Source organism: Mixophyes fleayi, chromosome 6 (genome assembly GCF_038048845.1).
Source record: "Mixophyes fleayi isolate aMixFle1 chromosome 6, aMixFle1.hap1, whole genome shotgun sequence".
NCBI lineage: Eukaryota > Metazoa > Chordata > Amphibia > Anura > Limnodynastidae > Mixophyes > Mixophyes fleayi.
This window is the reverse complement of record NC_134407.1, coordinates 96678886-96705242: the sequence shown is the minus strand read 5'-3', so window position 1 is coordinate 96705242 and position 26357 is coordinate 96678886. Positions and strand designations below refer to the sequence as shown.

Genomic DNA, 26357 nt, shown 5'->3' with positions numbered 1-26357 from the left:
AGCGTCTCTCTCTTTCCTCTGGGGACAATTTAGAACATCCTACTTGCATGGTTTCGTCTACTGGCAAGATGGGGTATTGAAACTGAGGCGCTAGCCGTGGTACGAACCGTTTGCCAGGGGGGCATTCTTGCGTGCGCTCTTGGCAGCGCAAGTCCACCTTGATGCACATTGAGATGAGGGAATCTAGATCAGCCGGGAGTTCTCTGGAAATTAACTCATCTTTAATCCGATCAACCAGACCCTGCCAGAAGGTTGCCACCAGTGCTTCGTTGTTCCACTATAACTCGGAAGCCAGAGTCCGGAATTGAAATGCGTATTGTCCCACGGACAGGTCACCTTGACGGAGGTTTAACAGACTAGTAGCTGCAGAAGAAACTCTCCCGGGATCCTCAAAGACTCTTCTAAAAGCCTCAATGAAAGAATTTGAGCTGCTGAGAAGGGGATCCCCTCGTTCCCATAAAGGTGAGGCCCAGGCAAGAGCTTGACCCAGGGCCGGACTAGCCATCTGGCACTCCTGGCAAATGCCAGAAGGGCCGATGGCTGGATGGGCCGGCCCGACTCCTCCTGTCTTCTTGGTGGCTGGTTCCTCCCCGGGAACCAGCCACCTCTGTTGAGAGCTGCTCAGCTCCCTCCCCTGTTACAAGCAATCTAGAAAGTTTTTACTGAATGAAAATTCTCGGTGGGTGAGGGGGTCGCGGGGGTGCCGTGATTTTCCGGGGCGGGGGATCACTGCGATTTTCAGGGGGGGGGGGGGCGTGTCGCGGGGGTGCCGCGATTTTCACGTGGGGGGGTCACGGGGGTGCAGCGAGTTGCATGAGTGTGAGAAGGCCAGGGTGGTAGGGGCTGCTGGGAAATGGGCTGAGAGATCCAGGGGGGGTAGGGGCTGCTGGGAGAGGGGGTGAGAGACCCAGGGTGGTAGGGGCTGCTGGGAGATGGGCCGAGAGATCCAGGGGGGTAGGGGCTGCTGGGAGATGGGCTGAGACATCCAGGGGGGTAGGGGCTGCTGGGAGATGGGCTGAGAGATCCAGGGGGGGTAGGGGCTGCTGGAAGAGGGGGTGAGAGACCCAGGGTGGTAGGGGCTGCTGGGAGATGGGCTGAGAGATCCAGGGGGGGTAGGGGCTGCTGGGAGAGGGGGTGAGAGACCCAGGGGGGTAGGGGCTGCTGGGAGAGGGGCTGAGAGATCCAGGGGGGGTAGGGGCTGCTGGGAGAGGGGCTGAGAGATCCAGGGGGGGTAGGGGCTGCTGGTAGAGGGGGTGAGAGACCCAGGGGGGTAGGGGCTGCTGGGAGAGGGGGTGAGAGACCCAGGGTGGTAGGGGCTGCTGGGAGGGGGGGTGAGAGAGAAAGGGGGGTAGGGGCTGCTGGGAGAGGGGGTGAGAGACCCAGGGGGGTAGGGGGTGCTGGGAGAGGGGTGAGAGCCAGGGGAGAAGGTGGTGCAGGGGGTTAAGTGAGAGGGACAAAGGAGAAGATGGTGCAGGGGCATAGGTAAAAGAAAGTGTAAAAGGAGAGACATCTTAAGAATGTGAATGTCAGGGATGCAGCCATCATAAAACACAAGTAGTAGTGAAGAATGGGAATGCAGAGGGGACAAGTGTTAAAAAAAAATAAAAAATCAAGCCTTCATACTCCATTCACTTATATTTTCCATACTCCCACTTCTAAATTTCCGCTTGGACCACTGCCCTCTGTTCCTGCTCCAGACTGCCTGTGTGAGTTGACATCTGCGGATCCCTCCTCGCCCAGCGTGCCAAGTAGGAGAAAAGAACTCAGAATACCATAATCAGGTAAGTTCATATATTTTCTCGTGGCAATGTGTTTTTAACCATCCTTTCATGAACTGGGGGCACTACTGTGTATCCAATGACGTTTAAAACACTATGTATTGTTCATTATTGCGCTGTAATATTTCTTGCATATCTATCTGTACAGAGATTTTTAATTAGGAAGAAAAAACATTGCTTGTCATAAATTTTATCTGTGATTGTGTCAATATATCTATTTTTGTTTGCATTGTAAATGGTGTATTAAGCTGCTCCTAGGATTCCCACTCTCAGTATCTGAAATGCTGTACCAATTTTTATTTGAGAATGAGTTTTTGTCTGGGCACTACTAATGATTTGGGGGCACTACTATGGCATAATGTTATTTGGGGACACTATTGTGGCATAATATGGCCTTGGGGCACTACGATGTGGCATAATATGAACTGGGCGCACTACGGTGTGGCATAATATGAACTTTTGACAAAGGCAAGTCTTTCATTGTTGAATATGATGGGAGCCCAAAGAAGTTGCTGTATCGTGGCCCAAAATTCCTCTTGTCAGCCCTGCCTGTGAGTTAAGGTGGTAGACGTCTCCAGGTAAATAATCTAAATATTTCCTATCTGTTTTCCATCAAACCAATTGTGGATCACAACCAATTATCTCTCACCCACCTCCAATATCGCCCTTAATTTATATACTGTGTTATTTAAAATTAATAGAAAAGATGCATATCCAGTTACTAGAAAAAGTTAGTAAAAAAAATATTTTATTTTCTCTGACATTTTGCTGTAGATGGAAATACTTTTAATGCGGCCGTGTGTGTTCAAATGATCATTCAATAGTTGTGTTTTTTTTTAGATATACCGTATTTCCCCATGTATAAGACGCACCTTTTCCCCCCAAATTTTGGGTCTAAAAAAAAGGTGCGTCTTATACACTGCAAGTCTTACTTACCTCAATGAAGAAGTCGGCACCTGGATGTGAGAGAGGAGAGAAGAGTCCCCGCTGGCTGTATGGAACAGCGTGTCCCCGCCGGAAGTCCCGCCGTGTAACCGGAAGTAGCGGGTCCGCCGGGCTGTTCCAACTCTAGCCCCTGGTCTCCACCGGAAACAGGCCACAATTGCCGTGATAGGCGCTCCGAGAGGTAGAGGTAAGGCACTCAGCTAGAAACCACCAGGGCCAGGGAGGACTCTCAGAAGGCGGGGGCACCCGGGAATTTGGAAACCGCCAGGAGGGCAGCATGCTCAGAGCATGAGATGGCGCAGGGCCGTTTAGCAGGCAGTGGGAGACCCCAGTCGTCCCGGGAAGTTTTTTTTTCATTTTGGGCCCCAAAATTAAGGTGCGTCTTATACATGGGTGCGTCTTATACTTGGGGAAATACGGTATGTTAGTTTTATTTCATGTGGAATGATTCATGAATATTCTGTCATTACTATTTAATTGAGGGAAAAGGGTATCTGTTACCTATATGTGTGTAAGTACTCTGTTGTTGCTATTTTGTGGGAGATTTGAAAAAAGCAAAACAGTGGTTTCCTACAGTGTCGCCTGTATAATTGGTGGTATTGCTGTAGTATGGGGTGGCGTGGTGGCGGCAATGCTGTAGTGTGTTTGGGGCTTAGTATTGTTAATAAGTAGGAGAGGGTATTGCTGTAATGTGGGGGTGATGCTGGTTGCTGTAATGTGGGGGTGATGCTGGTTGCTGTAATGTGGGGGGTGATGCCGGTTGCTGTAATGTGGGGGGTGATTGATGTAGTATGAGTGTGTGTGGTGGGTTATTTATTGCTGTAATTTGGGCACTAATAATGTATTGTCATGGTATTTATTGATGTAAATGGAATGCTAACAATATAATGTTGAGGGTCATTAGGAGAAATAATTCTCCCCCCCACACACACACTCATACTACATCATGTTGTACAGCACCAGCAACGCTTACTGCGCCAGCATCAGTGTGCAACAATATAGTGCATGGAGCCCACAACATGTGGGCCTGTGTGCTTTAAATGCCAGGGCTGATTTTTAGTCCCAGTCCGGCCCTGGCTTGACCACTGAGGAGGGAGATAAGAGAGGCCACTTTGGTGTGTTCTGATGGAAAGGCCCCTGGGTTACACTCAAATTGAATGGCACATTGGTTCAGAAAGCCCCTGCATTTTTTGGGATCTCCGTCAAATTTTTCGGGTGTCGGGATACGTAGACAGGAGGCCGCTGTAGAGACCGTAACCACACTGGATGATGCAGACGTAGAAGAGGCTATGGCTGGTGTAGCAGGTAAAGCACCCTGTAACACATCAAAACGGGTTGCAATACCTTGAACACATTGCAGGAGATGCGCCTGGGCTGCTTCCTGTTGTTCCACTCGCTGAGCCAGGTGCAGAAGTAGATCTCGAGCTGACGGTTCACCAGACCCCTCAGTTGTCATGGCCAGAGTATACTGTCACAACTATATAGCAACCAGACGCGCCAGGCAGAAGAACAGGCGACCGCCCCGGAGAGATCGCGGGATGGCGCCTGACAAAGGTGAAGTTTTCAACACAGAACCGGATTCATAATAAGCTGCTGACAAAGTGGACCTGTGGGGATATTGGCCTTGGTGCATAGAAAAGGTATCTTCTGTCCCCATAGGAACCCTGCCTGTGTGGGGGTAGATGGAGCGGGAGGCCGGGATAGCACGAGTGCACCCAAAACAATTATTTAGCACCTGTGACAGGATGGACTGCCAATGTCACCCTGTCTGTTGTTGCTGGGAACCGGCTGGACATACTTAGCCACCGTTCCCTTTCGGTATCCAAAATGCGCCCTCTCACCGCAGTAGGAGGGACTTAAGTGCTGCCACCATTGGACTTCTTTACTGGCATCCAGAACCGGGATTCTTCTGGGTAACCGATGCTGCGAATGTACCCCGTTACTGGTGTACCTGGGCTGGTACTCCTGACCTCTTCCTATGGATCAGGGTTGCTGTGGATGGATCACCCCTGGCCTATCGCAGTAGTCAGAGCTGCTGGGTAGCGGGCAGATCGGTGGTACTGGATGCTGGGTCCAAACCTCAGAAACAGTTGGGAATGGATTTAGATTTTGGGTCTAATTTGTAGGTCACATGGATAGAGAAGTTTCCAAGCAGGTCTTTGAAGCATAGAATTAAGAAAAAAAAAAGATGTGTATAGACGGGGCACTCCGGGTGGGTCCAAATTAAAACTACATTTTATTAAATATATATTAAAACGAATCTGGTAAGGTAAAGAGCGAAATATTAAAATAACAATACAAAACAAGTTGTATATGTGAATTAAAAATGCAAAATGAATTGTATTGCCTCAGCTACATACCAAAAATGCACACACACATATATATATATATATATATATGTGCAAATATAAAGCTACAGAAATGATCCAATATAGGACAATCACTGTAATAAGATGAACTACAGATAAACTAGCCCAATAATTCTCTAATATACCTCAATCAGAAAGTAAGGTGATAATAACCAATAATAAAGTTAATTCTATGGGTAAAGTGGGGAATATCGCAAAAAAGTTTTTAGAAGGTTCTTATCCCTGTTATATGTGGTATGTGACAGTCCCTGCCTAATAATAAACTGGGAAGCAATCAGTATTCCTAAAGGTATCTGTAGATTAAGCAGGAGAATACAGGAGCTTAACCCAATTTATACATATTGCTATCTCGCTTTGGGTTGGGTCAAAAATGTATAAATTGGGTTAAGCTCCTGCACTCTCACCCAGTAGCGTGCGTGTGTGTTAATAGTTATCTCTGGACAGGGTTGCCTATTATACCCAGCACTGTTAATAAAGCCTCTTGCTTGCCGGATCCGACATAATAAATAAATTAAGGGACTTAAATCAGCATCAAGGTTGGACAAGGGGACGTTATACACTGACAAAATAGTGCTGTTTCTTTAGGATCACGATGCCTCCCTGATAGCTCTCTAGCGGGCAGATGACAGGTTTGGGGATTTCTCTGGATTAAAAAATTTGAATAAATCCAGCGTATTTCCATTGGGTTGGGAATGTCCCATGACACCTTTGAATGATCTCCAATTAAAATGGACACCCACATTTAAATATTTAGGATTATGGATTACTAATATACCTTCGGAATATGTGGAGCTGAACTTGCATCCTCAAATCAAATATCTTAAATCAAAAATTTGTGTTTGGAGGAAGCTTCCGCTTTCTGTCTCTGGCAGGATAAGTTTGATTATATACTCCAGCAATCACCCATATATATCCCATCTTACATAGCATTGACCAATACTTGGTCTCTCTGGTTCGGAGAAGGGGGAGGGCTAAGGTTAAGCTCAGCTCGCTGTGCAGGTTTTGATCCTCTGGTGGCCTTCCGCTTCCTAACTTGAAATTATATTATGTTGCCTCTCAGCTGGCCCATCTCAAAACATGGGTCTCTGATCCTGATTACCACGACCTGCATTGGGAATTTGTGTGCCCATTTAATGCTAACCATACACCTTTACAGCTGCTGCTGTCGGGACGGCTTAATACAAGGGCTTTCCTGCTGCTGATACAAGCAATTAAGATTTGGATAATTAGTAATAAAATGGTGGGATATGCCGACACTGACCCATGCATATCTATTTGGGGAACAAAGTAGTTAAAAGAATTGGACACAAAGGAAGGGTCCAGGCGGTGGTCCTGATATGGTGTAAAGATTGGCAGTCAATTGTAGGATACAGATGTTCTCAGATCATTTCATCAGTTGTCTAGGGAATTCTCCATACTCAGAACAATGTTCTTCTCCTACTCCCAATTGCGACATGCTATAGCCACACAATTTAAGGGGGAACCACCGGTAATTGTTATAAAAAACTGTGAAATTGATCTGTCTGTAGCGCTCTACTAGAGTATGCAGCCAAATAAGTATATGGAGAAAACCACAATCTTCTCTATAATAAACCTCATATGCAAAATCATATACATACATCAGTCGCTCCCTTCATACAACATGGTAAAATCGATTTCTTCAACAATCCCCAAAAACGCACAATGACTGGATCTGCTGATCCCGATTGTACCAAGATGGAATCTGCAGAGAATACATTCATAACATAGTGTACTACTGTCGGATTATATGAAAAGGCACACAGTCTTTTCCAACTTGCACAATAATTGTAATATTCCCACGTGACACCCGTGATCTTCACACTCGTGGCCTGTATGGGTATATCGTAAAAAAATTGGAAGAACGATTTGATTGTGCTGCCGGTCCCTCTGATCATTCTCCCTCTTTTATAGAGCAAAGAAAGTGGAAAAAGACAGGAAGATAAGTAAGAAAGATCATAAGAAACCTATTAAAAAGAGAGGAACTAAAGGGGGCAAAAACAAAAGAAAAAGATATCCTAAGAATTGCAACTATAAAGATGGGGAGGAAGTTTCAAAAGGAATAACGAGTAAAGGAGATGAATCTTCTAAAATCTTCAATTTGAGTTCTAGATCCGTAACCACTAATGAAATGTCCATACTAAATAAGGGACTAAAATTTGTACCCACCAATAAGATCAATAAATTTGATACTTTTGTAGATATACAGAAGTTCATACGGAAAGTTACCATAAAAAAGTTCTTTAAATCTAGGGACAATAATGGGGAAATAGATAATAGTGGAGAAATAAATGGCTATTCAAGTTCATAGGAACAAGGGAAATGCAAAAACAAGTCTACCTTTTTTCCCCAGTTCATGTGAAAGGTAACTTTATTGAAACCGTTAAGTTAAAATGGTGACAGAGGACCTGAAAAAGATAGATTCAAAATCAAACAAATACAGAACTAATGTTAATAATCTGACTTCTAAAGAAAGGAATGCGATAAAAACTTTAGCTGAAGACCATCAGATCGTTATCAAACCTGCAGATAAAAGGCAGGAGGGGGGGAGGGGGTAGTCATCATGGACATTGAGAAGTACTGTCAGGAGATTTGGAACCAATTAACTCAGTAGGGTACATATAGTATAAGTATAAGGGTGTCCTAGATAGGGATACAGCTGAGTAAATCATTATACCATATCCTGTGATATGTGTTACCTAAGATCCATAAGGACAAACAATCCTCATGGTAGACCGATAGTTTCGGGTACAGGATCAGTTACTATTAACCTTTCGGAAGTAATAGACTATCACCTACAACCAATAGCACAAACAACTAGATCTTATTTGAAGAATACTAATCAGTCTTTGAAAGTCGTCTCTGAGATGGTCTGAAGCGCCAATTACATTTTAGTAACAGCAGATGTAAAATCACTGTACACTATCATCAGACACGATCTAGGTATGGAAGTCAAAAGTGCGGGATTGGCTAAGACTACTTATACAGAGGGTCTTAGACAATTTATTTTAGAAGGAATACTATTTATCTTCTCTCATAATTTCTTTGGATTCCAAGGTTCTTATTTTCTCCAATGTATCGGCACAGTCATGAGCACCAGGTTTGCCCCTAGCTATGCTAATATCTTTATGGCCCTCTGGGAAGAGTCACATGTGTGGGGCAAACCTGGTGCCGATACATAGACGATATTATTTTCGTATGGAGTGGATCTGAAGAGGATCTCAAACTGTTTTGTGAGTACCTCAACTAAAATAAGGCACATATTGAACTATCCTTTAAATGGAGTAGAACAGAGATTTATTTTTTAGACATATCGGTATATGTGGATGATAAGGGTATATAGACTAAGACCTATACAAAGCCCACAGATACCATCAGTTATATTAACTATGACAGCAGTCATCATCACACGTGGCTAAATAGCATACCACTAGGCCAAATGAAGAGGGTAAGGAGGAATAGCACTGAAGAAAAGGTATTCATAGAACAAATTAAAAATATGAAATCTGTTTCAAGAGGTTATGATAAGGAGCTGCTTATATAGAAAGAGTGTCAAAATCCACGAAGTCCAATAAATATGAATTGGCATTTATCTATCAATATAATGTTAATCTCAAACAAATGAAGAAGATCTTTGAGAAATACTGGGGTATTTTGAAGAAAGACAATATTATAGGGAACTATGTCCCAGAGAAACCAGTCTTTATTTATAGAAAGGCACTGAATTTAAAGGATAAGCTAGTAAGAAGCCATCCACATGAGGATAACAGAAAATCTAATAGAACTGTTGGATTCCGAAGATGTGGCATGTGTATGACATGTAGATCATGCAAATTGGATCAAAGACAGACCACAAATGTGAAATTGAATGGACATCAGGTGAAGATAGAGCAGTTCATTACGTGTCACACGAAAAATGTGATTTACGCTATAGAATGTAGCTGTAATAAATTATATATAGGAAGAACAACTCGTCCATTGAAAACAAGGTTACAAGAACACATGTACAACATTAGAAGGGGTACAGAAACCCATTCCCCTTCATACCACAACATTCCTGTCACGGGCACTAGGAGTCTTTACCCAGGGATCACCAGGTGATAGGCTTACCAGAGCAGTATAGGTGGTAATATGGTACTCTGGTAGCAGGGTGATCACGGAACAGGAAATAGCAGATGATGAGATGCTCAGGAAAGTCTATGACTAGCAGCACTGGCAATATGGAGGTAGTAATACACGAGGAACTGTATGGACAAAGGACACGTGAAGGTAGTCAGTGGTCTGCGGTAGCAAGTTGTACCACTGCTATAGTGAGGAGGAATGTCCAACGGAAACGAGGAGGTGATGAGAGTCAGCGGTCTGCGGATAGCAAGTTGTACCGCTGTCTGAGTGAAGGAATGGAATCCAAGTGGAGGTATCCGGGGAGTCAGTGGTCTGCGTTAGCAAGTTGTACCACTGAATATATATGTGAGGAGGTGCACGGGGAGAGACTGCAACACAATATATACACGGGCACCTTGACTTTGATCCACAGTAATATGCACAATATAAATGTATAAATGACTGAACAACACTGCCAATATAGAAAGTCTCTTGAAGTAATCCAGCATGAGATAACACAGTCAATGATGGCAATAGACTCAGCGGATAGTACACTCCAGAGGAGAACCAACACAGTCCAGCAAGGTATGCAATACACAGCACAGTCAATGGGAAGTATGCATACCGTGGTTCAGGAGAAGGCAGTCAGACAGAAGTGCAGAGATACCTGAACGGCAGGAGGCCGGCAGGATGCAAAGTCCCTGGATGGGTGAAGCGGTGGTCTAGCAGGTGCAGCGCACAGGTAGGTAGACCAGCAGGGAACCCAGGAAGGCGTGGAGAGCGGATCAGCAGAAGATGGACGATAGCACTGACAGCAGCAGCAGGACTCTGCGCCCACGGAGGTAACCAGGGGCAACCAACAGGACCCACAGTGATGGAACACGGGATGGCAGAGTAGACCAGGAGCTGTAGATCCAGGAGTGTAGCGGATGGCAACGTGAGCAGTAGACTGGAAACACAGGAGAGCTGAGATGAGGCGGCAATGCACAGGGGTAGCGGATAGGAATCAGCTAACAGTCACAATGATGAACACAGGCGAGTTGCAAGCTGGAGACTGTAGTGCACGGAAGCAGCGGATAGGAATCAGCTAACAGTCACAATGATGAACACAGGCGAGTTGCAAGCTGGAGACTGTAGTGCACGGAAGCAGCGGATAGGAATCAGCTCAGGAACTTGATGATGATCAGGTGAGTGGATGTGAAGTGAAGGCTGGAGTGCACGGAGGCAGCAGATAGGAATCAGCAAACAGCCACAATGATAATAATAGCGTTGAAGTGAATTAGAAGACTGTAGTGCACGGAGGCAGCGGATAGGAATCAGCAAACAGTCACAATGATAATAATAGCGTTGAAGTGATTTAGAAGACTGTAGTGCACGGAGGCAGCGGATAGGAATCAGCAAACAGTCACGATGATACAGTTGATGGTAGAAGTGGTATGGGAACCACAGGAGTAGAAGTGGTTTGGAAACCACAGAGGTAGAAGTGGTTTGGAAACCACAGGAATCAGCAGCGCTGAATACACGAGGAATACAGGAACACCTTCAGAGACTCATGGGGAATGAGACTCCAAGATCAGGCAATGTGGTGATGACCACAGGTGCTTAATATAGGGAGGTTGCCTGATCTGCCAATTAAGTTAAAGGAACATACACTGGAGGTATAGAAAGGGCTGCGCATGCGCAGTCCCTCAGGATGGAGGACGGCCACGGTTCCTAAATGTCCGGGAAGAAGCACTCACAGTCCGGTGAGTGACAGTACCCCCCCTTTTAAAGGTGGGCACAGAACGCCTGGAACCGGGCTTGTCCGGATTTTTGGAATAAAACTTCTTCAGAAGGGCAGGAGCATTAAGATCTTCAGCTTTGATCCATGAACGCTCTTCAGGACCAAAGCCCTTCCAATGAACGAGGAAACGGAGGACTCCTCGCGAAATTTTTGCATCCAATACCTCAGTAATCTCGAAATCCTCCTCCTGATGAACTTGAACTGGCTGCGGTGCTGAGGGAGGAGTCGAGAAACGGTTGATGATGAGAGGTTTGAGCAAGGACACATGGAAGGCATTGGAAATCCGAAGATTCTTAGGAAGAAGAAGTTTAACACATACTGGATTGATAATTTGAATGATCCTATATGGACCAATAAAACGAGGGGCGAATTTCATAGATGGAACCTTCAAACGAATATTTTTGGTAGATAACCAGACACGATCTCCAATTTTTAATGGTGGAATAGCCCGCCTCTTCTTATCTGCGAAAGACTTATATTTATTAGATGTCTTCTTTAAACAGGTTTTGACCTGAGACCAGATATTTTTGAAGGTTTGACAAGCAGTCTCCACAGCAGGAACTTGGGTGGGCGGGAGGGCAGGAAATTCCGGAAAAGACGGATGGTGACCGTAGACCACAAAGAATGGAGTTTTGGATGATGACTCATGGTACATGTTGTTATGGGCGAATTCAGCCCAAGGGAGCAATTCTACCCAGTTGTCTTGGTTGGCTGAAGAGAACATCCTAATAAAAGTCTCAAGATCTTGATTGACTCGTTCCGTTTGTCCGTTAGATTGCGGATGGTAAGACGATGAGAGTGCTAATCGTATGCCCAAGGTTTTACAAAGGGCCCGCCAGAATCTGGAAACGAATTGTACTCCTCTATCCGACACAATCTCAGACGGACATCCATGGATGCGGAAGATTTCTTTAATGAAATGTTCAGCCAGAGTAGACGAGGAAGGTAAACCGGACAGAGGGACGAAATGGGCCATCTTCGAAAATCTGTCTACCACTACCCAAATAGTATTGTGATTCTTACTTGGTGGCAAATCAGTAACGAAATCCATACTAATATGGGTCCAAGGCTTGGACGGAATGGGTAGTGGTCGCAGCAACCCTGCTGGAGTTCTGCGGGAGGATTTGAACTGAGAACATAAATCACAGGAAGCAATAAACTCTTTGACGTCTCTCCTCATTGAAGGCCACCAGTAACTACGAGAGAGAATCTCAAAGGTCTTGTGTTCACCGGCGTGTCCAGAAAAACGAGAGGCATGGAACCACGAAAGGATTTTCCTCCTCAGAGTAGGAGGCACAAGGGTCTTCCCAAATGGTAGCATTTTGGTGGATGAAGCAGCCAGAGAAATACATTTGGGGTCTAGAATAGCATGGTTGGGAACCTCTTCCACATCAGAGGACGTCACAAAAGCTCGAGATAGAGCGTCAGCTTTCTTGTTCTTAGCGGCTGGTTTGAAGGTTATAATTAATTCAAAGCGGGAAAAGAAAAGAGACCATCTTGCTTGACGAGGGTTCAAGCATTGAGCAGATTGCAAATATGACAAGTTCTTATGATCCGTGAAGATCGTCACCGGATGGCGAGCTCCTTCCAACAAGTATCTCCATTCCTCTAATGCAGCTTTGATGGCCAGCAACTCCTTGTCCCCGATAGTATAATTTTTCTCTGCGGGCAGAAGACCCCGAGAGTAGAAGGCACAAGGATGTAATTTTTGTTGCTCCGAGCGTTGGGAGAGAATAGCTCCTAAGCCCACATTAGAGGCATCTACTTCTAGGAAGAAGGGGAGTGTCACATCAGGCTGTCGCAGAATGGGAGCAGACGAGAAGGCCTCTTTGAGGATTTGAAAGGCTTGGAGAGCCTCAGATGACCATTGCTTAGTATTAGCCCCTTTCCGAGTTAGGGCCACAATGGGAGATGCAATGGATGAAAAGTCTTGAATGAAGCGTCTATAGTAATTGGCAAAACCTAAAAAACGCTGGATGGCACGAAGAGTAGTTGGCTGAGGCCAATGTAGTACAGCATTTACTTTGTCTGGATCCATCTTCAGGCCAACTCCGGAAACTATATACCCCAAGAAGGGAATCTGGGGTAACTCGAATGAACATTTTTCCAATTTACAGAACAACGAGTTTTTCCGTAGTCTGGAGAGGACCTCTGCCACATGTTGGTGATGAGAAGGCAGGTCCTGTGAGAAGATCAATATGTCGTCTAGGTAGACAACGACACATACATATAATAAGTCCCGAAAGATCTCATTGATGAAACCCTGGAAAACAGCGGGGGCATTACACAGCCCGAAGGGCATTACTAAATATTCGTAATGCCCATCTCTGGTGTTAAACGCGGTCTTCCATTCGTCACCGGAACGGATTCTAATTAAATTGTAGGCACCACGAAGATCCAACTTAGTAAATATCCGAGCTCCCTTGATGCGATCAAATAGCTCAGTGATCAGCGGAATGGGATACCGATTCTTGATAGTAATGGCGTTGAGTCCACGAAAATCTATACAAGGGCGTAATGATCCATCCTTCTTTTTGACGAAGAAGAACCCAGCTCCAGCGGGAGAGGTGGAAGGTCGAATGAACCCACGCTGGAGATTCTCCTGTATGTACTCAGATGTGGCTTGAGTTTCAGGTAACGAGAGAGGATAGACCCGACCCCTGGGAGGAGTCTTGCCAGGTAGAAGGTCGATCGGACAATCCCAAGAACGATGAGGAGGAAGACGTTCAGACTGAGCTTTATCAAACACATCGGCAAATGAAGCATACTGAGGAGGGAGTCCCGGGGAGGAAGATGAGATGGAAGATCGCTGTACTTTAAGAGGAATAACTTGAGAGAGACAACGATGGTGACATTCAGACCCCCAAGACGTAACTTGAGGGGTGCGCCAGTCAATCTGGGGAGAGTGACACTGAAGCCATGGAAGGCCTAAGACAATCGGACTTGTCGTAACTGGAAGAATTAAAAACGAAATTTCTTCATGGTGTAGTACACCAATCTGAAGGGTTACTGGAGACGTACTCTGGGTGATGAGACCATTGATGAGGCGTGATCCATCTATAGCCGTCACAGTAATGGGTGTTTTTAAAGTGATCACTGGTAGGGACCATTGATTCACTAGTGATTTAGAAATGAAATTTCCTGCTGCTCCGGAATCAATCAATGCCTGTGACTCAAAGGATTTAGTAGCAAAGGAAATCGTAACATCAAAAGCGCAGACTTTAGATTTCATAGACAATGGAGAGGACTCCAGGGACCCTAACTTCACCTCTCCAGAACTAGTTAGGGCCTGGCATTTCCCGATCTCTTAGGGCAAGAGCTGAGCATATGCGTGGAATCAGCACAATAGATACAGAGTCTATTCTTTACTCTTCGTTTCCTTTCCTCTGAAGATAATTTGGAACGTCCTATCTCCATGGGAATCACAGAGGATGGAGCTGGACGAAATTGAGGGTTTAAACGAAGAGGTGCTTTGACAGCTGTTGTTTTCTCAGACTCTCTTTCACGAAATCTCATATCTACACGATGGCAAAGAGAGATCAAATCTTCTAGTGACGAAGGAAGCTCTTGGGTAGTCAGTGCATCTTTAATTTTATCGGAGAGCCCCTGCCAGAAGGCGGCAACTAATGCTTCAGTGTTCCACTGAAGTTCAGAGGCTAAGATCCTAAATTGAATGACATACTGTCCTACAGTATGGGAGCCTTGTCGCAAACGAAGAATGCTGGAAGCAGCGAAGGTCACACGACCTGGTTCATCGAACACACTTCGGAACGTGGAAATGAATTTGGCACTATCTTGTAGAATTGGATCGTTTCTTTCCCACAGGGGGGAGGCCCAAGCCAGGGCTTGACCCGAAAACAATGAGATAAGATAGGCCACTCTGGAACGATGGGTAGAAAAATTTTGAGGTTGGAGTTCAAAATGGACTGAACATTGGTTAAGGAAACCTCTACAAGTTTTGGGGTCCCCGTCATATTTTGACGGAGTAGGCAGGTGAAGCGTAGGAGCTGTAGACACCTGGGATGGCACTGGGGAAACGGAGGAAAGCACAGGAGCTTCAATATTAGCTGTAACAGTCTGTCCAGATGTTCCTTGGGAGGTTAATGATTGGTAACATTGAAGTAACAGCTGTTGGCAAGCATCCTGTTGCTCCACACGGCTGACCAGATGCTGCAGCATCTCTTTAGCGGTAGGTTCCGTATCTGGGTCTGTCATGGCCTGATCTTACTGTCACGGGCACTAGGAGTCTTTACCCAGGGATCACCAGGTGATAGGCTTACCAGAGCAGTATAGGTGGTAATATGGTACTCTGGTAGCAGGGTGATCACGGAACAGGAAATAGCAGATGATGAGATGCTCAGGAAAGTCTATGACTAGCAGCACTGGCAATATGGAGGTAGTAATACACGAGGAACTGTATGGACAAAGGACACGTGAAGGTAGTCAGTGGTCTGCGGTAGCAAGTTGTACCACTGCTATAGTGAGGAGGAATGTCCAACGGAAACGAGGAGGTGATGAGAGTCAGCGGTCTGCGGATAGCAAGTTGTACCGCTGTCTGAGTGAAGGAATGGAATCCAAGTGGAGGTATCCGGGGAGTCAGTGGTCTGCGTTAGCAAGTTGTACCACTGAATATATATGTGAGGAGGTGCACGGGGAGAGACTGCAACACAATATATACACGGGCACCTTGACTTTGATCCACAGTAATATGCACAATATAAATGTATAAATGACTGAACAACACTGCCAATATAGAAAGTCTCTTGAAGTAATCCAGCATGAGATAACACAGTCAATGATGGCAATAGACTCAGCGGATAGTACACTCCAGAGGAGAACCAACACAGTCCAGCAAGGTATGCAATACACAGCACAGTCAATGGGAAGTATGCATACCGTGGTTCAGGAGAAGGCAGTCAGACAGAAGTGCAGAGATACCTGAACGGCAGGAGGCCGGCAGGATGCAAAGTCCCTGGATGGGTGAAGCGGTGGTCTAGCAGGTGCAGCGCACAGGTAGGTAGACCAGCAGGGAACCCAGGAAGGCGTGGAGAGCGGATCAGCAGAAGATGGACGATAGCACTGACAGCAGCAGCAGGACTCTGCGCCCACGGAGGTAACCAGGGGCAACCAACAGGACCCACAGTGATGGAACACGGGATGGCAGAGTAGACCAGGAGCTGTAGATCCAGGAGTGTAGCGGATGGCAACGTGAGCAGTAGACTGGAAACACAGGAGAGCTGAGATGAGGCGGCAATGCACAGGGGTAGCGGATAGGAATCAGCTAACAGTCACAATGATGAACACAGGCGAGTTGCAAGCTGGAGACTGTAGTGCACGGAAGCAGCGGATAGGAATCAGCTAACAGTCACAATGATGAACACAGGCGAGTTGCAAGCTGGAGACTGTAGTGCACGGAAGCAGCGGATAGGAATCAGCTCAGGAACTTGATGATGATCAGGTGAGTGGATGTGAAGTGAAGGCTGGAGTGCACGGAGGCAGCAGATAGGAATCAGCAAACAGCCACAATGATAATAATAGCGTTGAAGTGAATTAGAAGACTGTAGTGCACGGAGGCAGCGGATAGGAATCAGCAAACAGTCACAATGATAATAATAGCGTTGAAGTGATTTAGAAGACTGTAGTGCACGGAGGCAGCGGATAGGAATCAGCAAACAGTCACGATGATACAGTTGATGGTAGAAGTGGTATGGGAACCACAGGAGTAGAAGTGGTTTGGAAACCACAGAGGTAGAAGTGGTTTGGAAACCACAGGAATCAGCAGCGCTGAATACACGAGGAATACAGGAACACCTTCAGAGACTCATGGGGAATGAGACTCCAAGATCAGGCAATGTGGTGATGACCACAGGTGCTTAATATAGGGAGGTTGCCTGATCTGCCAATTAAGTTAAAGGAACATACACTGGAGGTATAGAAAGGGCTGCGCATGCGCAGTCCCTCAGGATGGAGGACGGCCACGGTTCCTAAATGTCCGGGAAGAAGCACTCACAGTCCGGTGAGTGACAATTCCTCTAGAGTAGAGCACATTAGAAGTTGAAGCACAGAGAATAGAAGAAACTTTGAGGAATAGAGATACTGTTAGCCTCTTGTCTAAGGCAGAGATAAGATGGATTTTTACTTTAAATACAATGATTCATCTGGGTTGAATGCAGATTTTGAAATCAAATGGTTCCTATGAAAATATAACCATTTTTTCATGCTCATTTAAGTTGGTCAAACTATTAATTAGTTTGCAATCTATAAAGTTAGATATCTTTTTTATATAAGATGTACCGTTTCTTATTCTATATGTGATATGTAGGTGCTACACTGAATATTAATGGTCTAGCCCCACACATTCTTATGTTCGATAAAAAGAAGCATAATGTATTATTTTTAATTTATATATATATACATTTTTTAAATCAAACCTATGTATTATGTTTTATATAATGCACGATTCTTCTTTGGACTATAAATATGGTTTAATATATACAGCAAGATCTGCATTCCAAACGTCTCAGTTGTAACTTACGGTTTGCGGTTCAATCAGTGTGGGGGACATTGGGAAGTATGTCCTAGCCTCTCTCCGATACCGTTTGATACGGAAGTGGGATGATGCGAACTGCTATTTATACCTGGGTTTTGTATGTTCATGTTTGATTCGCCTTGAGAAAGACTTACATTAAGTTGAAATGCGTTGGCTACCAGTGGGTTTGGACCGATTTGTGGATCGTAAAGAGGATGCGGAAATAGGGGACAAGAACTGACCACATACTTTATATGCTTGCTCCATGTGACTCTCTGGTATAAGTACATCCACTTTCAGATTCCAAAGCTTATCTATTTTTATTGAGGTTTTGGACTTTTGAGGAGTCCCTTGTTTTTATGTAATTTTGTTAAAGTGTAATGCACTAGATCTGCTATATCTTTGTATTTTTTGGGTACACAACCTTGGACTGAATAACCATTTGGAGATCGATCTTTGTGAGAGACAGCTTATATGAAGGCTTGAATATCTCATCCATTCTGTAAGCATATACCCATATGGGCCACGAGTGTGAAGATCACGGGTGTCACGTGGGAATATTACAATTATTGTGCAAGGTGGAAAAGACTGTGCCTTTTCATATAATCCAACAGTAGTACACTATGTTATGAATGTATTCTCTGCAGATTCCATCTTGGTACTATTGGGATCAGCAGATCCAGTCGTGCGTTTTTGGGGATTGTTGAAGAAGTCGGTTTTACCATGTTGTATGAAGGGAGCGCCTGATGTATGTATATGATTTTGCATAGGAGATAATTGTTATAGCCCGACTGAGAAAGCAACTATAGGCCCTTGGTCACTGTCACGGGCACTAGGAGTTGCTTACCCGAGTTTCACCAGATGGAACTCTACTAGAGAGGCGGGGTTCTGGCACGCACCTCAAAGCAGGCAGGAGAATGATTGGAGCGACACAACAGCAGGAGAGTAGAGATAGTCTGAGGAAGTCAGCGACTTGCAGCTATGGTTAGAGGAAAGTCAGCGACTTGGAGCAGTAAACTGGAGGCTGAAGATAATGTAGACACGAGGAGTGGACGTGGATAGGTGATGGTAGGTAGAGGAGGAGTCAGTGGTCTGCGTACAGCAAGTTGTACCACTGCAGTGATGGGAAGAATAGTACTGGTGCAGGTAGGAAGCAGGGTGGTCTGCGTTCAGCAAGTTGTACCACCGCTATGGTGAGGAGTCTGGTCCAGGTGTAGGTAGGTAATAGGAGAGTCAGTGGTCTGCGTCTAGCAAGTTGTACCACCGCTGTGATAGGAGGACTTGTACAGGTGCGGGTAGGTAGCAGGGAAGTCAGTGGTCTGCGTGCAGCAAGTTGTACCACTGCTGTGAGAAGGAATGAGGACTTGTCCAGGTGCAGGAGAATGAAGTAGAAAGGCAAACTGTGGCTGTATGGAAACAGCGCGAGTAGAGCAATGTCTTGTGAGGCAGAGATGGAAGGCACAATGAATAGTCTGTATGGAGTAGATGCCTTGCAGGGAGGAGAAGCTGGTCACAGCAGATATGCACAATAACGCTAAGTAGTAGCGTGAGGAGATATCGTAGCTTGAGTGAAAGCTTGTCCTAAATGAAGCAATGCAGTAACACAGTCTATATGGGTACTTGTACCCTGTGCAGCAAACAATAATGGATACAACTGGTATGCGAGCAATAGGCAATAGTCAATAGTCAGTAGAGCATACCCAGTTGTGTAGATCCGGAATCAGCTGAGAAGTGAAGCGTTGTAGCGGTATGGGAACCGCCGCTGAGTTGAGCAGGGAGCAGCGTGGAAGCTGAAGCACGAGCAGAGCTGGAAGCAGTTTGGAAACTGCACACAGGAGCAGAGCTGGAGGCAGTTTGGAAACTGCACACAGGAGCAGAGCTGGAGGCAGTTTGGAAACTGCACACAGGAGCAGAGCTGGAGGCAGTTTGGAAACTGCACACAGAAGCAGAGCTGGAGGCAGTTTGGAAACTGCACACAGGAGCAGAGCTGGAAGCAGTTTGGAAACTGCACACAGGAGCAGAGCTGGAAGCAGTTTGGAAACTGCACACAGGAGCAGAGCTGGAAGCAGTTTGGAAACTGCACACAGGAGCAGAGCTGGAAGCAGTTTGGAAACTGCACACAGGAGCAGAGCTGGAAGCAGTTTGGAAACTGCACACAGGAGCAGAGCTGGAAGCAGTTTGCAAAACTGCACACAGGAGCAGAGGTGGAAGCAGTTTGCAAAACTGCACACAGGAGCAGAGGTGGAAGCAGTTTGGAAACTGCACACAGGAGCAGAGGTGGAAGCAGTTTGGAAACTGCACACAGGAGTAGAGCTGGAAGCAGTTTGGAAACTGCACACAGGAGTAGAGCTGAAAGCAGTTTGGAAACTGCACACAGGAGTAGAGCTGAAAGCAGTTTGGAAACTGCACACACCTATAGAAGTTCACTGGGAGTGAGACTTCAAGATCAGGCAACTACCTAAGGCTGCAGGTGCCTTAAGTAGGGAGGGGTGATTGATCCATCAATCACCTTAGTGGTCAGGTGTAGTTGTTAAAAGGGACCTGCGCATGCCCAGTGCGACAGGATGGCGGACGGCCGCGGTTCCACACAGGTGTGAGCGGGAAAGATGGAGAACCACGTACCAGAGTGGAGGCACTCACACTCCGGTGAGTGACCGTCACATGGGTTTGATTTGATATATGTACTCATATCTCCTATATGAATCCACGGTGGGTGATCTGGATGGTCTGAGAAACCAGTGGGAAATAGATACAGGTCCTCTAACTGATAAGGACTGGGGGATTGTCCTGGACAGCTCTAGTGGTTACACAGCGTCCTTAAAGTGCCAACAAATTTTTTTCTTAATAACATTTTTTTTCTTAAAAGTGTTTTTATTTAGGTTTTTTTAAAAATACTAACTGTAATCAGGAGAGAATGAGAAGTCAATCAGTGAAGGATGTATTTAGATCAGTATAAAAAATTAAGTGGCCCTTCTCAGGTTAAGTATTGTCATTCTTATAAGTGTACAACGAACTAAACTCCAAATTAATCCTAAACAAGTGAAGTTAAGGCTAAAGCTGAAGCTATGTAGGGCTGTATCTAACATCTCTACTGGTGGCTCCCCAATCCTATCAAATCATATCATCTTGGTCGGGGTGAATAACGAATTGAGACTTATGCCAATGGTGTCGGACCTTATGATACTTGTGCATGACCTTTCTGCTTTCGTACATGAACCACTCATGCCACCACACCTTGGTAGCTAAATAAGTCCAATGAACAACAGTGGGTGCTTCTGGTGCCATCCACCCACTAGAAAGAATAACCTTAGCCAGGGAGGCCAAAGTAAATATGTATTTTAAGAGTGGCCTGTTTAGACTCTACTCTAATGTGATACCAAACAAACAGACCGACCTTGGGGCATAAAGGGGGAAGGGGTGAGGGGCAGTATGGAGGAGATACAATCCCATATTACGCCCCCAAAAGGACTGAACAACAATAAGTGCCCACGGGTTAGCCGCACTTAGAAAATTCAGAGGAGGTGCGTCATCCCATCTTGTACAGCAGAAAGGGGGGTTAAATACACTCTATGCAACATTTAGAAATGTACCTGCTGGAACCTAAGGCACAAGGTGGCATTCTCTAGTGCCTCCTATCACCAAGCTCCACTCCTCCTCTGAGAGAACATCCAGAGCAGCCTCCCATCTATTTCTCAGCGGATCCAATCCTCTCAGAGACACCTGAGGCAGCAGTAGGGCATATAATACAGATGTTGATTTACAGGAACCCAAAGATAGCAACACATTTTTTAGTGGGGAATCTAGAATCTGAGACTGGTCTCCAGGAAACTGGGCGTTCATGACATGTTTCAGTTGCAGATATCGGAAGAACCGGGAGTTATGTAACTGGTGCATGGGTCCATCCATTCACCTCCCAAGAGGGCATATATCACTGACTAAATCATTGAAGCCTATCGTATTATGGGAGACACCTCACTTGGTTTGTATCGGATCAAGAGAACCTGTAGTGGTCCGAGGGAGGGGTCCATGTACTCGCCCAAGAAATATCTGAGAGCGGTGTCCTGTGAAGCATCTAGCCAAGGGACCAGGTATGTAAGTTGAGAAGCCAGATAATAAAGACTAAGGTTAGGCAGGGCCAGCCCACCTGAGAAGTTTGTCAAACATAAAACTGTAAAGCACTCTCTTCTCACCCCAAACCAAGAAGATTAGGGTTTTATTAATATTCTGGAAGACACGTAGCAGCAAATACACAGGGGGGGGGGGGGAAGGGGGGGTGTTGTAGAGTATATAAATACTTAGGCTGGACCACCATTTTTTAGAAGATTAATTCTTCCAGTGACTGAGAGGAAGCTTCCGCCATATACGGCACTGATTTTTAAGATACTCAGTTATTGGGTCAATATTAAGTTTAACATAATTAGACGTGTGAGTTGCCATGCAACTGCTCAAAAACCTATTGGTCAACCTGAGTGACTGACAAGACACAGCACCAAGCGGAGGTTGCCTTCCCAGTGGGAAAACCACTGATTTATATCAGTTGATCTTGAGACCAAAGTATTCCCCAAAGCCCTCAACCACCTCTAGAAGGCTTGCCAGAGAACCTTTACAGGCCTCAAGAAAAATCAGCATATCGTCTGCGTATAGTGCTACATTGTCAGAGACTCTTCCCATCTGGATGTCCTTAATGTTTTAGTGGGAGCGGACTAAACAAGCCAAAGGCTTTAGCGCCAAGGCAAACAGAGCAGAAGACAGTGGTCGGCACCGACGAGTACCCCAACCCAAACCAAACAGGGCTGTCGTAAAACCATTGACATTACAAGCTTTCATTTTACATAGGGCTTACTTGACCCCTATTAGAATGGGCAAAATTTCACTCTGTTATTACTCCCAACTGTCCAAAATGTAATTCAGAAAATGGTAACTTTTGGTAATGCTCCCACATACAAACTTTTTGGCATAGGGTCACTCACTGTATTAAAAAACTGGAATTGAGGTTACTCTTCGGTCACCGGACATTTGTTTTTTTTGTCCTTTACCTGAAGGGCAAGGTCAACAAGCTGACGCAACTTTATACTTCTCAATTGTTCATGAAAGCTAAAGTTAGCAAAGCAAGACTCTGGTTGGCCCCAGCAACTCCCACGATAAAAAATTGAAAAGCATTGGTCAACACTATTATACGGCACGAGAGATTTGTGTATACCAGCAAACAGGCTCTAAAGAAATTTAAGGCCATATGGTATAGGTGGATTGAGTCTCCATATACAATTTCTTCCCGAGACGGTGGGTCCCGAATGGTTATGTTTGCGGGTCTCCATGTCAATGTCACACACTTTGTAACATGCATGCATTGACTAGTTGTGCCACTATGGCTCATAGGTAAATTACTTAGGCCTTATTCTTGTATCTGGATGGATATTAATGCGCGGGCATATTTGGTTCATGATCCTTAACGAGTATAGCACATGTGATGTAATTTTGCGATGTACTTATATAGATAATTCTCCTGACTCACTGAGTTATAATTGCAATGCCTTTTCTTTCATACGTTTTCTTTTTTGTATGTTTGTATTTTTTAAATACCACTAAAAATACTTGAATTAAAAAAACAAAAGCATTATCATCATCAACATTTATTTATATTGCGCCAGCAAATTATGCAACGCTGTACAACTGGGAACAAACACCGTAATAAAACAAATACTGGGTAATACAGATAGGTGAGAGGGTCCTGCTCGCAAGTTTATAATCTATGAGACTATCACAACTGAATAAGACAGAAGAGATCTGGGGAAGTAATCATTATGGGGAAACGACAACAAATGGGAATTCCACTAAATGATGAGCTCTGCAAACAGACTTACCTTTGAGAAACATTGAGTCCCATGACAATAATATCTTTGTACACTTAATATTAATAGGACAAGTACAAAAGGCAAAATAAAAAGATAGAGCAGTTTCTTTAAGCTATCAAAGAACAAACAATAATTACCCCCAACAAAGGCATCTCCAGCTCCATTTGTATCCACGATTTTACTCTGGTCGATTTCTAACACAGAGAAGGACACAACTTCATCCACTGGGGAATGAAAAGATTAATTAAAAAAGTTGAACTATATTCATCATACATTCAATGTTTTATATAAAGACAAGCAATTAGCAATAGAGATATATATATATATATCTATCTATCATATAAATGCTTAGTGGCGTGTGTTATTCTGTCTTTGTATGTGTGTGTAAAAAATAAAACCAAGCTGCAGCGCCACCTGCTGGGCGGAGTTATACACTGACCTACGAAATTCTTAGTGTGTGTGTGGAAAAAAAAATCAGAAAGGGCTGAAATTTGGTACACTAAGATGTTTTTAATTTGTTAATTGTTAAAAGTGTTTATAAAAATTTAAAAAAAAAATATATTTCTTGAAGGAGAAGTGACAGTTGGGAGTGGTTGGTGGTTGCCGGGGGTGACAGAGCGAGAGGAGTGTGATACTCAGGACCGCTGAGAGAGATCCCTGTGTCTGGATAGACATCTGGATAGATGTGGCGATGAAAATGAAGGATGAGGTGATGGAGAAAAATGATGAGGTGGCGACATGTGGACAAAACCACATTCAAAAAGGGCGCTTACGTCGGGAAGTAACGCTCTTCCCCTGAGGAGGCCTGGGTTATGGCCCAAAGGCATGACAAGAACCTTTTTAACACCTTAAGTAGCTTGATTTGACTAGAATGCATGAGTATCATGCACGGGTTAACTTGTGTGTGTGTGTGTATATATATATATATATATATATATATATATATATATATATATATATATATAGGCAGCACAGTGGCCTAGTGGTTAGCACTTCTCCCTCACAGTACTGGGGTCATGAGTTCGATTCCTGACCATGGCCTTATATGTGTGGAGTTTGTATGTTCTCCCTGTGTTTGTGTGGGACACAATGGTGCCACAGTAGCACATCTGGTCTATTATGGCAAGCCCATGTCACCTTTCATCATGGTCCACTTGATAATGGGATCTTAAAGTGTTTATAAAGGTTTATATTGTCTAATTGTAGACACTTAATATAAATAAAAACAGTTCTCAATTGTTAAACTATAAATTAAACCTACAAAATCTGTGTATCTAAGTGTTTACATAAAGGACACTGGTTCCTTATGAGATCTAAAATGGCTTATAACGCTAGATGATAGCTTGCTGTAAGGTATATATCAACTAATGCCTGCAATGGTATGGGAACATTTACATATGCATTTGTTATTTTAACAAGACTCCTTTTGGATAATCTTGTGTTTTAAGTTAATTAGCACTTTAAGCAACTAAAAAGAAGGGGCAAATAAAATATATGTCCATACAATACCCTGACAGAACAAAGGTCAAATTGGAATACTGCGCACTCATTCTCTACTTGTGTGTGCACAGCAGTAAATGTGAAAATTGATAATTATACTCACCGTTAATTTCCTTTCCTTGAAATACTCCATGGCAGCCCTTACAATGGGTTAATCCCTAATCAGCTAGTGTAGACAGGAAGAATTTTGTCCCACCTGGCCCCAATATAAGGTAGCTCCTCCTCTTCCTCAGTGTGTTTTGAAACTTCCCAAGCCGTCCTATAACATAACTATCAGAACAAGGGTGGGAAAATATAGGGCTGCCATGGAGTATTTCAAAGAAAGGAAATTAACGGTGAGTGTAATTCTTAATATTCCTTTCCCTACTCCATGGCAGCCCTTACAATGGGATATACCAAAGCAGTACAATAATCGGGACGGCAATAACACCAATACCTTAATAAGGTCAAACAGAAAATTTATTCACAGTGCTTGCTGGAGAATCTTTCTCCTAAACTGTCTCTCCTTAGAGACTGAAACATCAAGACGATTATGCTTAGAGAAAGTATGCATCAACAACCATCCGGCTGCCTTACAGATGTCATTTACCGATGCACGGGTTCTATGTGCCCAGGAGGTCGCTACTGCCCTAGTTGAATGTGCCTTCAGTATCCTAGGTACTTCACGCCCTTTTCCCCCTGTAGGCCTGTGCAATCACTTCTATGATCCACTTTGCCAATGTGGGTTTGGATGGGGCATGTCCTTTGCGAGGACCTTCAGGAAGTCCAAATAGATTTTTTGTCTTGATAATGTAAGCAGATATATCTCTCACCACATCTAGAGTATGGAGACGTGTTTCGTCACTATTAGTGGGATGAGGGTAGAGATCTGGCAGAATCAATTCTTAATTGATGTGGAAGGAAGATACAACCTTGGGTAGATACTACAGATTCGTCCTCACAATTACTTTATCTTCATAAATATTCAGGAAGGGTTCTTCACACCATAACAGCTGTACGTCCCCTATTCGACGAGCCGAAGTGATTGCCACCAGAAAGAGCACACCTTCAGAATCAGTCACCTGAGAGATATGTCTTGCAAGGGTTCAAAAGGATAAGCTGTTAAGGCGTCCGAGACAATATTAAGGTCCCAAGTGGCTAAGAATGGTTTTAGCCTCGGTCGTAACTTCTTCAGTGCCTCAAAAAACTGGAAGACGAGACCTTGAGATGATAGCTTGATATCAGAAAGGACGCTAAGCAGATACTTGCACCTTTAACGTAGCGGGTGCTAGTCCTTTAACAAAACAATCTTTGAGAAACTCCAACACATCCGGCACACATGGGATCCTTCACTGTGTCCATTGCCCAACAAATTAATTTTTTCCAAATTCTGTAATAAATCATAGAGGAATTCTTTTTCCTGGCCTGAATAAGAATGTCTATTACTTCATCCGAGATACCTTTGGATTTCAGCAATCGCCGCTCAGTCGCCAAGCCACCAAA

The 26357-nt window shown here is 44.5% G+C and overlaps 1 protein-coding gene across 3 annotated transcripts in view; it reads right to left on the bottom strand.

Moving 5' to 3' along the window:
* Nucleotides 1-26357, bottom strand: part of ADK (adenosine kinase) — a 226369-nt gene that overhangs the window by 6340 nt on the left and 193672 nt on the right. For all 3 annotated transcript variants that reach the window (XM_075217059.1, XM_075217060.1, XM_075217061.1), the window contains one exon: nucleotides 23513-23599. In XM_075217059.1, coding sequence (XP_075073160.1) covers nucleotides 23513-23599 — 87 coding nt within the window. The remainder of the gene's footprint in view (nucleotides 1-23512; nucleotides 23600-26357) is intronic.